The sequence below is a fragment of the Narcine bancroftii genome, chromosome 5 (genome assembly GCF_036971445.1).
Source record: "Narcine bancroftii isolate sNarBan1 chromosome 5, sNarBan1.hap1, whole genome shotgun sequence".
NCBI lineage: Eukaryota > Metazoa > Chordata > Chondrichthyes > Torpediniformes > Narcinidae > Narcine > Narcine bancroftii.
In genome coordinates this window covers 76,650,673-76,662,864 of record NC_091473.1, presented here as the reverse complement: position 1 = coordinate 76,662,864, position 12,192 = coordinate 76,650,673, and the positions used below count along the sequence as shown (strand labels likewise).

At 39.2% G+C, this 12,192-nt stretch overlaps 1 protein-coding gene across 1 annotated transcript; it reads left to right on the top strand.

Annotated features, from left to right (window-relative positions):
• Positions 1-345: 345 nt before the first annotated feature.
• On the top strand, positions 346-8,555 carry LOC138763555 (V-type proton ATPase subunit G 3-like). The gene is made up of 3 exons (XM_069937883.1): positions 346-458; positions 5,173-5,273; positions 7,536-8,555. The coding sequence occupies exons 1-3, from the start codon at positions 377-379 to the stop codon at positions 7,713-7,715; spliced, it is 363 nt and encodes a 120-aa protein (XP_069793984.1). The 5' UTR covers positions 346-376; the 3' UTR covers positions 7,716-8,555.
• Positions 8,556-12,192: the final 3,637 nt, after the last annotated feature.

Genomic DNA, 12,192 nt, shown 5'->3' with positions numbered 1-12,192 from the left:
TGTGATTAAAGGAAAATGTAAATGTGAAAAAAAATTTATTAGCAAAAATGAGTAAAATATGGCAAGTGGGTGAAAAGATCCTGAAAATTGTCTTTTGTTTTTCTTTGGTATTTAGTATTTTTACTGATCCACTGTATAAATTTACTTGCACAGTCAATGTGCTTTTGTTTTACTTTGTTACAGGGCACATTAAATATAAGCGAGCTATTGTGCTGGCTGCAACTACCTAAAAGCAGCTTGTGTATGGAGCTGGCCACCTGGGACAAGATGGGTCTCGGCTGCCTTTGTTTTTGTTTGCAGCAACAATATGTCATCAGGATCCCTATAAATTTGGAGATGATCATCACTGTCTCAGTGTATTGCCTCACATGACAACATGACCAGTCACTCGCAGGGAATCCATCAGCTTTTACAGGCAGAGAAACGAGCCAAGGAAAAGTTGGAGGAGGCAAAGAAGAGTGAGTAAACTAAACCTACGAATGAATCTTGTCCACTCACGCAGGTCATAAAAGAAAGTTTCAACGCAGTGGAGAACAGAAGCACAAACATTATTGTTTCCCAGGGCTGGTGAAATCTAAATCTGGAGGGTGTACTTTAAGGAGTGGAGAAAGCTTTGAAAAGTACCTGAAGAGCACTTTCTTCACACAGTGGGTGTATGGAACAAGCTGCCGGAGGATGTGGTAGAAGTAGGGATATTTGGAATAGTTAAAAGCCGTTTAGGCTGGTACATAGATAGGAAAGGTTTAGAAGAAAATGGGTCAAATGTACACAAATGAGACCAGCTTAGTCATTGTGGGCTGAAGGCAGGGCCTGTTTCTCTGCTGTAGAACTCTGTTTCAAGGAAACCTTCATACAAAATTCTTCAGCTTTGTAACAAAAAAAGAAATCAGAAACTGCAAATTGTACAGATAAAATTTTCATAATCAGTTAATTTTATGTCACTTTTTCTTATCAAATTTTGTATGCATTTTGTACTGGCCATAATGTAATATCTTCCGCAATGTCTACTTCAATATTGCTTGAGAGTAAAGGTAAGTGTTTGTGCATGGCACTGATCTGCCTGTTCATTGATCCTGCAGAGTTGCACACACTATGTGAAAGCCATCGCAGATGAGAAATAATTTAGTGATGACAAGTTTTCTTTATTGCCATGCTGCCGTTGAACAAACAAACATGCTGTGTCACCTGTTGCAATGTCTGCAGTATGCTCAGGTTAAGCTGCAGTGACTGACATTATCTCAGCTCTCATAAACACCTGGGAAATCACTAGCCTTAGCTGGGTCAATGTTTAGCACTGGATACATTGCAAGTCCCATATATCCATGTTCAGTCCAGTGAAAATCAAAATAAACTTTACATTCAGGAAGTACGGAATTAAAACAGAAAACCCTGGAAACACTCAGCAGATTAAATAGCATCTGAGGATGGAGAAACAATATTTCAATTCTGAGAACCTTTGTCAGAAACACTTGACGGTCTTCTATTTGAAACACCAACTTTTTTTTCCTTAGGTGTTGCCCGACCTGCTGAACATTCCCATCATTTTCTGTTGTATTTGTACATTTGGGAGTCACTCTGCACATCAGGTCTCTCCAGAAGCACAACACTGACCTCCATTTAAAGGACTTACAAAATCCAAAAGAGAAGAACTTCGAATGCCTGCCGTCAAACACGCAGAATCTAGACACCCTTCCAAGCCTAATACCTTTCATCCAGGAGGAAATAAGTCACAGGACCCACTCCTCCTCACTTCAAGATATAGGCTAACTGAAGACAACCAGAGACTGGAAATTGACTATAGACCTTGGCCAGTGACTCATCTTTCCACCAGAAATTTCCAGCACCAACCTTAGACTAGATCTGGTACTTTGGCCCAGCTCTAAGCAGATTGTCTTCATTATTGTGCTGACAGTTCCTTCCATGTATGAGGCACAAAAAAGGAAGACACTACTCATCTTGCCACAGAAGCAGAGGAGCGAGGCTGGAAAGTGAGGGTGTGCCAGGTTGAAGTCGGTTCTAGAGGATTTGTTGCCAAATCCATGGCCTAGCTTCTGATGAAAGTGGAAATCATGGGGCAGATTCTCAGAAAGGCAATTAAATCCCTTTCTGGATCAGATGAAACAAGCGGTCACTGGATCTGGCTGAAAAGGAGGGATCCTATCTGGGCTCCAAATGACCACTAGGAGAAATGAATATGAATCACACACCCAGGTCTGATCAGCCTGTGGTGGGCCTGCCTTGGCAGATGGTCTCTTGTGTTTAAAAGGCCAAATACCTAATGATACTAGGGAACACAGCTGAAGATGTGTCATATACTGGATAATATTCCCTAGTGGTCATCCTCCATTATTGTAATTGTGGCAACCGATTGTACTAACTCTCTGAGAGAGGATCAATCTAGCCAATACTGAAACATCAGGGATTATAACACCTATTCCAATAAACCATCCTTTACCCATCTGCTCTTCCTGAGTTTCTCTTTCTAAATAAATCTGATAATCTCTCCACTCATCTATCTGTCTATTGTTTCAATAATTCTGGAATCTTTAATATAATCTAACTGGAATTCTATTCCATTAATTTCTCCCTTCTTTTGTTAATTTCTATATTATTCAGGGAAGCTATTTGATTTTAAAATTTGCATTCCCTGTCATGTTATTCATTGCCCTGAAAGCCTCAAGCTTTCCTTCCTCAATGAAACTTTGTGTGCTCATTTTTAAGTTATTGACTCCTGCTGGGGTCAGGCCTCAGAAGCTGCCAGGAGCCCAGCTGAATGTTGCTGAGCCTGGGCACCAAACATTCACAGGTTATCTGGCTCTGGGGAAGAGCGAAGGTGGTGCCGGGAGGGAAGGAAATCACAACAGAAGCCAATCTTGCCCTTGCTCAACATCCACGCAGCACCATTTCAGTATCCAGTGGGATAGAAACCAGCAGGGGGATTGGTTCTGCTCCTCTTCTCTTGCCTGGAGCAAAGAGGACAATTTGTCACACCCCTTCTGCCAGTTTAACTGAGCTGGATTCACTCAGCAGCAGCTACAACTCAAAGCATGTGCCATCTGGTCTTTTCCTTCATTATTGCCTGCCTTTACCAAATGAGCCCATTCACGGAAATCTTGGGGAGATTTTCGAGTCAAGTTTTAAATACTCTCACAAGGCTATTAAGAGTTTATTTATTCATTCTTGTTTTAATCCATATTTTTGTCATCTAGTATTCTGATTTGGTAGTTCCATCTCACTTCAGTTTAGCTCCATGTAAATTATTAAGAATTGTGACCCCCAACATCAAAAAGTATGGAGAATGGGTCAGACTGTAATTGTGTCTGAGACTGCAAACAGGCATCCAATTGCAGACATCAATTGCAAAATTTAAAGGGAAGTTCAAAGATAACTGGTGAGAGGTGGTATCCTGATCAATGTTAGGGGATAAATTCCACTGATTGATAATCCCATCTCAAATGTTGAGAAAGCTGGAGTTTTGACCAGTAAACCTGTCACAGAACAGAGGGCAGTTTTTGAAATGGGGATTTATCAGCCACATTCCAGGTCCAGTCCCAATGAGGTAGAAGGATCAGAAAATTAAAGATGAGATTCCCAGATGACCAAAAGGCGAGAGGGTAAAAAAGTGCAGAGAAAAGAGCTTTAGACAAGATTCCAGGTTGTTATCGGAAGGGGAGCCATATTGATGGTTAAATGAGGCAGAGTGGTTAAGAAGCGGTTTAAAAAGAGCAAACTGGCCACTGGGCTTTATAAAAAGCAGAGAGTAAAAGAGCAAAAAAGCACCAAACTTCCAGAAACTTCCAAAGGCTTTGTTGAAGATCCAAAAATGATTTACTGTTATGAGGGGAAAAGCTTAGTTTCTCCTTGGAACAAAGTGGTTCTGAAGGGACCTGCTAGAGTATTTAAAATTATATAGATCCCCCTTAGCCTTCCAATCTATCATGGACCCTCTCTGATCCCTTTCTCTGAACTTGATTACTTGTTTCATTTCTAATGCTCCTGAGCTCTAACAAAGGTCACCTACCCAAAGCAGTATTCCTGTTTGCTTTCACAATAGAATCCACCTCATCTGCCAATTATATCCAGCATTTCTGTCTTAACTTCTTAATAACTAATCAGTTTAGACCAATATCTGGCAGCAAACAGCAAAACCTCATTGGACAGAAAACAGCGGGTGGTTTGACACAAGTGGCACTTATTAATTCAGTACCACTGTTAACTTAGAAATGCACAGTAAAGTCAGACAAGCGGAGGAAGTAAACGAACCTGAGAGTTCAAATGAGATGATCAATCCCCCCAGAAGAAGTAAGAGCCTTTTCAAATATCTTCCTTTCAGTAGCTGCCCAACCAAAAGTGAAACTTTTTAAAAAAAATCAAAACCTATCGACAATAAAGAAAAAAATCAACCTCAGAGGCCTTCATCAATTTGAATTAAGACAAGAATCAAGAGAAATAGGAGTAGGGGTAGGATTCTCAGGCCTCAATTCTGCTCTGCTATCCTCTCAAGGTTGAGGCAGATCTTCCATTTCCTTGCTATTTTCTAGGTAAATCATCACATCCCTCAATTCCCAGAAGATCTGGCGAGACCCCCATGAAGCAGACAACACAATCCATGGCAGTTTTTCCAGAGTTAGCGAGACATCATATGAAAAAGACGAGGAGCAAAGGACCTGCTTACCTTGCCCTGGGTCATGAGACTGAAGCAGTAGTCTGAAAAAAAATCAATGTAAGACCTCCCAGAATGATGGGCTGCACTTATCTGACAGAGGCTGCTTCCCACCGAGGTTTTTGAAGTGCACTCCAAATGATATACCGGCCATGTTCATAAAGAAGGCATCAGATTACATCACCAGACATCAGGCTGCAGCTCAGAACTGCAATGAGAAATCGGATTTTTTTAAAAAGGCAACTGTCCTCTATAATTAAATTTTGTGCTGTGAGACCTAATGAATATCATGTACACAAGGAAGGAATCCATGAAAAAAAAATCAATAAATCATCAAAAAGGAATTATTCCCGTATAAGGCAGTGTAACTTACAGGAACCATATTAATCAGTCAAATTTCCTTCTGAATTGGAATCCACGATCCCCTTGTTGTTTTCTATTTATTAGACTGGTGGTTCAATTGGACTGAAACCTTTATCTGGTATTTTATTTGTGTTCATTACTTCTAGGGAAGGGAAGACGACTGAAACAAGCAAAGGATGAGGCTCAAACAGAGATCGATCAATATCGCCTGCAAAGGGAGAGAGAGTTTAGACAAAAACAGGACTCGGTCTGTATAATGTAAACAAAACTTGTTTAATTGTTTCTTCTCCTGTAAAACTGAGAGAAATGAATCACTTTGTTTGAATCAATGGCAATACATCACATCCCAGCAACCCTAATCTTAAAGGAAATAAGTGTTGCAATGAACAAGGACATTTAATAGATCCCTTAACAACTGTCATAACTAACAGGTTCATTTTTGAGTTATGAGTCTTGCCAAAGTGATGTGTTGGTGATGTGTTAAAGCCTGTCTGTCATGATTTTGAGCCTTAATATAAATTTGCTCAAAACATCCAATTTATTTCAAATCAAATTAAAATATTCTGTTATTTTGTCTAAATGAATAGCAACATTCTGCACTGAAATAAACTTATTAGCTCCCACCTTTGTAATTGTGGCCTGGCACCTATTTCACAGGGACAATCCCTGACTGTGGCCACATTTCTAGTCCTTACTGGTGCATAAACATTAAAACACTAGCAAATGCTGCATGTTCAGTGAGCTGGTCAGGTGCATTTATTTGTCAGGCATCGTTAGCAGGGCCAACGTTTATTACTCCTTTCTAATTGCCCCTGGGAAGCACCTGCTGAGCCATCTTCTTCAAACTGCTTCAATCCTTCTCATGAATGTACATCCATGATACTATTGGACTGGAAGTTTTCAGACCACAGAGTCAGCAATGGTGAAGGAACCTCATATTTTTAAGTCAGAATGAACTGCATCTTGGAGGGAAATCTGCAGGACCATGAGTAAGTCAAGGTCATGAGTAAGTCAAGGTCATGAGTAACTGAATTGGGCGAGTGTTCAGAGTGTTGCATGGAAGCTGCATTGATTCAGGCAATTGGAAAGCATTTTGCCGTTTCCAAAATGTGGGAAGATTTTGGAGTGTCAAGAAGTGATCCTGCTTTGCAGGACTCCCAGCTTCTGCCCTGCTCCTGTGACAGTGGTACTGATATGACTAGTTTAGGTGAGTTTCTGGTGAAAGAAGGGTCATGGGATTTTATTGGTGGGGTCTTAGGGAGGGTATTGTCAAAAATGGGTGGTTAAACTGGAGATGGTTATGTTCACCATTATAATATTATAACCAGCACCCTGTGAAATAGGTGCCAGGCCACAATTACAAAGGTGGGAGCTAATAAGTTTATTTCAGTGCTGAATGTCGCTATTCATTTAGACAAAATAACAGAATATTTTAATTTGATTTGAAATAAATTGGTTGTTTTGAGCAAATTTATATTAAGGCTCAAAATCGTGACAGAGGACAGGCTTTAACACATCACCAACACATCACTTTGGCGAGACTCATAACTCAAAAATGAACCTGTTAGTTACGACAGTTGTTAAGGGATCTATTAAATGTCCTTGTTCATTGCAACACTTATTTCCTTTAAGATTAGGGTTGCTGGGATGTGATGTATTGTCATTTATCAGCCTATGCCTGCACATTACTTCTTGGGGTGGGGTAGGATGATGGAATTGGAGAGAACAGAAATACCAAAAGTTGATTGTATTCCCTCTTTATCTTTGCACAACAGACCAATCCAATAAAACATCTCTAATTCAGCAATATGATTTTTGCACAAAAGAACCCAATTATTATCTCTACTTTAAAGAATCACTCAATTTACACTGGATGCCTCTGTGTGTCTTCCCATCACATGATTGGATAGGTTCTGTTCAACACCTGCTGGCATCATAGTAGTTCACTGACAAAATTTAGGTGGAATGAAAGGACATTGATTTGATTGTGCATCTGTTTAAAGAACAGTGAAAATTGGTCCTGGAGCAGACTAATCAGCAAAGACCCTATCTTACATTTGCACTTGTCATTTAGTGTATTCATTAAAGCACACATCCATCTAATATTTGATAAATGCATTAAAGCAGAACTCCTGCACTGCTTGGCCAAGGCAACATTATCAGTCAGTGCATACATGGCTACACCTGTGCTAGAGTAGATGCAAAGTGGAAATGACTTCATTGGACCTAACTGTATGATGACACTCCATCAATTCCTTTGCTAGCTCAAAATATATGGGATTATAAAAGCCATCTACTGAGAGACAGTAGAGAAACTTTGGTCCCAAGAGCATCTTGTTCCCAGACACTCAGGAGATCAGTAAAAGAAGGAGAGAAAATCAGAGAAGAACAAACAAAATCTTGCACTATAAATGTTGCAATGCCTTGAAGTGTTTCCAAAATGTTTAAAAAGACAGTCCCAGTTATGTGATCTTCTGTTTACTGTAAACCTCTCTCTGCTTTTTCCTAGATCATGGGATCGCAAGGTAATCTTTTGGCCCATGTGGATGAACAAACTAGAGCAAGGATCAATGGGCTCATAAGTAACCATGAGCAGAACAGTGAGAAAGTTCTACAAAAGCTCTTGGGGATGGTTTGTGAAATCAAACCAGAAATCCATGTTAATTTCAGAGAAGCTGGCTCACATTGACTGGAGAGTTCGTGATAAATTCAAGTTCTTCAAACTGGTGATCATTGAAGATGATCTAGTGCTAGATTATATACATTTTAAGAAAAGCATTTAATCTTTTTCAAATGCCTTGGGATGTCCTATAATTAAAGATGCTATAAAAAAGCAAGTTTGCCACTGATTTCTATCCTTATCCCTTACTTAAATGTAAAGGTCCAAAATTGTTAGGTAATACTACATTTAGAATGTAACATACATGAAATTCTTAAACCTTGTCTATCGTAAGGAAGAAAGAGTGTCGCCACTTTGTCCAGCGCCCCCCACAGAAATGAGGCTCCAGTGAGGAAGGAATGAACTCTGATAGTTCAGTGTTCTGGCCACTGAGCTATCAATGCCACTGATAGCACTGAAGCTTTCACTCAGCCGGGTTTATCAGTATGCCTCTATATATTATGTCAGTATAATGCACTGACTGACACAGAGGAACAGATAGAGGACAAGAATAAGCCAAGTTACTTTATGACTTTATTCAGTCATTTAGTTGGAACATGGCTGAATCTTGTCTTGAGTGTACCCATCAAATTCCTCATATTCAACACCTCCACCGCCCCCCCACCCCCCCCCCCCCCCCACCCCCCATCAACCTTGTTTCTCCTTAGAGTACTTGATAAACACCAGCAAACTCATACAGAAGTATGTCTGAGACTCCAGATCACCTTCAATTTGATTCTTCAGATTTTCATTTCTGGATTATTAGTAGTGAACCCTGGCAATAATTCATCAAACAAACTGAAATGGTTAATAATGAAGAATTATTGTTTTTAAATTATCACATGCATTGAAATAAAATAATGGCTGAGATTTATGATTAATTATTTTCATTTATATATGAATCTGATAGATGATCATTTTGAAAATTATACATTGTAACTGTTCTTAAGTATATTTTCCTAAATTTAATTTTAGATGTTCATGATATTAGCCTGACATCCAGTTCGATTTCCAAAATCAGCATTATCCTCTTACACGGAGGATCACAATTCCATGCTGCAACAGACTTTATATTTTCTATGCTCTATGTGATCACAGTTTGATGCATTTGATATCCAGTATGCCTGAGCCAGATTTCCATATCTGTGTTGTAGCCTTGTTATGAGACAGTGGACAGGTATTAGGAGGTAATGACCATAAATATCAGGCTCTCTCAAAAATACTTGATGTATAAAGAATTAACATACATCAGCTATTTTAGTCCTGCTTAAAATCTTGAATTCATCTTTGATGGGTTAGCCTTCTGGAGAGCAGGTGTCTTTCACAGCTTCTGGCATTTACACTCCCACAGCTCTGTTTTTCGATCTGTGGATCTCACTTTATCCGGGAGTGAATGGGTTCAATAAATCTGTCACTGAGAGAAGGCAGCAGGCTTAGCAGTTTACTTGCCATTAGTTGACTCATGGGTACCAGTTTCTCGTGTTCAAGCTATGACAGTGCCAGTTTGATCAAAGCAGCTTATACCTTGTCTGGCATATTTTGAAAGGCTCAGGTTCACACTCACTAGTTGCCCTGGTGACATCCTCTCAGTGGTCCAGAGTTGCAATCAGCAGTTGTTGATTTTAATTTGCTTGCATTTCAACCTTTCAGGTGACATTTTATTTCCTTGATACCAAGGGAAAAGCTCTGCTTTGATGTGTACAGGACATATTTAGACTATCTGCGACAAGCATCTATGATTTACATATTAATTAGTCATAATACAAAGGAAGAGACTGAGCAGTATATATGTGCTTTGAGAATCGTGTTAGGCTTCCTGCTTATTTTTTGAAAAAAAAATCTAAACCATTAATGAAAATAACTGCAAAAATAGCCCACATAAGCTTTGATTTCAGCAGGTAATTCATTTAAACTGATGTATTAAGATAAGATTTTGGAATGGCTTTTCTCTTGCGATACTTGCAATCAAAGTTTTTAAAAAAATATAGGATACAAATCAAAATGCCAAGGTAATATTTAATTTATGCACTTGAGTTTCATTCTCTTAATAACTCAACATAAAGGATGCACAAGCCTACATCAAAGAGATGGGGATATCAATTCTCTGCCTGTTTTATCTCTTAGTGGAGGAAAATTGCTACTGGTGACATTCACTGGATCACAATGGTAATTAGTAAAAATGTGTGAATTAAGTCATCTTAACAGTCTGCTAAATTACTGTGAAGTGCTTCCCAAATGTTGGTTTATTTCTGTCGAGCGAAGGTGAATTTTGAAACCCTATTATTCTTGTTTCGGTCAAGGTAATTATGTTTATTTTTGTGCACAAATCCCCAGATGAAGTCACCAAAGTTCAGCTTCCCAATAAAAAAGAGAACAGAATAATTTCCATCCATTTTTCTTCTCATTCCTTTCCCCTGCAACATCTACCCCAAAGCCATTGCATCGCATCTTCCACTCTTGCATCTGACTTGCTGCTTACATGACATTTGATCTTGCTAGCAGCACTTTTATCTTTCAGTCGGAAGGCTATTAGCCAAAGACCTGTACCAAGCTTTAAGTGCATAATTGGGTTGTACTTTGGATGGAACTAGTATTGGAGATGCTGCTCTCAATGAAAGATAGCAACCACTCTGGCACTTTAGTTGGATACAAGTGCTCCTCTGTAGAAAGGCAGCCATTCTGGAGGTGCCTGGACAACATTTGTCCATCAAACCTCTCATTATCTGAAACAGATCAACCAGCCATTTGTTTAATAGCTGACTGTAGTATCTTGTGTAATTTTGTTGCTTTATTGCACTTGAAAGATGAAAAAATCCAAGCCTGTTTTTGATGCTGTACTTGTCTGGTTATACCTCACAGGGACTCACAGCAGCACTTTTCAAATGAATAGCTGCATCAACAAATATCATTAAGCATAAACATACATTCCAAGAAAAAGCAACTCATCGTTCTTGACAACACTCTTAAGGTTAAATGTATTGATTCTGAAATTCTTTAAAAATAATTTTTAGGCTGTGGGCGTCAGTTATGTAGATGCCATTTATTGTTCTTTCTCCTTGCCACTGAGAGAGTGTAGGTGTTTCTTTCACTTGAATAGTTTACTGGTGAAGATGCTCCCATGGTAGTTTTAGGTTAGGAGATCCAAGATGCTATGCCAGTGAGATGAAGATGTGAACTATAAAGGAAGTATTTGGGCTGGTGGTAGCCAGATTCCCAACTATGGTTATACCACAGCTACAGTTTGTGATGGCAGGAAGTTGCATCTGCTGCCTTTTGATTTTTGGGAACACACTAGAGAGATAGACTTAATTTACGTCAGCATTTTATTTTAGCTTTGCTAATGCTTGGATTTATTGGCTCCTGTTAGCTGCTCTAAATGAGATACAGTGCTGTGCTTTTGATGTTGGAACTATCTCAGTGCCTGCAATTATCTGTCATTTATTTGTTGAAAGCATCCAATTTCCAAATTCTGAAATTTTCTCAGCAAGGTTAAGACTGGGAGTAAAATAAATCTGGCTCTGTACCTGACTTTTCAAAGGTACTTCATTGGCTATAAGATTTTCTGGGATGTCCCAAGCTTGTGAATATTGCAAAGAAAAGGCAGGCCCTTTGCAATGCCAATGCAATCTAATGTAAACAGCCAAAATTCTTATAGGCCTTGTAAGAATAGAGTTAGGCCTGATGTTTGGGCTAGATGAGGTGCTACAATCTAAGAATAAGGCATTGGAATATTCTCAAAAGGGCTGTGTAGACTCAACTGCTGAGTGGAGTTAAGAAGGAAATGTATGAATATAAAGGGAGCTATATTAAGCATGGAAAAGTCTGTGAAAGTGCAGACAAGATTTTACTGATGGTATAGAAGGTGTGAGGACCCAAATACTGCTCCTATTTCTTATCCTCATACAGTCATACAACTCAATTAGCTGTGGAGAATGCTCCAAAATATCCTAAACAGTTGCATCTTCCTAGAGAGAACAAAATAAAATCTGTCTTGGCCAGCCATGAAACCACCACTGCAATGGTTCGAATGGATGTACAACAAGATAACTGGACCATACAGGTTACAGAAATTCTCAATTCATTTCCTTTGTGTGTGGAGTTAGCTGATCTTGGACAGGTGTTCAACAGAAATATTATTTTAGGATAAGAAATAAAGTTTCAACTGAGGTCCTTGCTTTGGATCACTAATAGCAGTCTCTATTAAAAGAAATGCATAGTGGAGATTATTTATATATATATATATATATATATATATATTTTATTTTTTTTTTTCTTTCTTTGGCTTGCCTTCACGGACGAAGATTTATGGAGGGGTAAATGTCCACGTCAGCTGCAGGCTCATTTGTGGCTGACAAGTCCAATGCGGGACAGGCAGACACAGTTGCAGCGGTTGCAGGGGAAAATTGGTTGGTTGGGGTTGGGTGTTGGGTTTTTCCTCCTTTGTCTTTTGTCAGTGAGGTGGGCTCTGCGGTCTTCTTCAAAGGAGGTTGCTGCCCGCCGAACTGTG

Coding starts and splice junctions, on each gene's coding strand:
- LOC138763555 (XM_069937883.1), top strand. CDS start 377: ATGACCAGTCACTCGCAGGGAATCCATCAGCTTTTACAGGCAGAGAAA. Junction 459..5,172: donor GTTGGAGGAGGCAAAGAAGA/GTGAGTAAACTA, acceptor CATTACTTCTAG/GGAAGGGAAGACGACTGAAA. Junction 5,274..7,535: donor TTAGACAAAAACAGGACTCG/GTCTGTATAATG, acceptor GCTTTTTCCTAG/ATCATGGGATCGCAAGGTAA.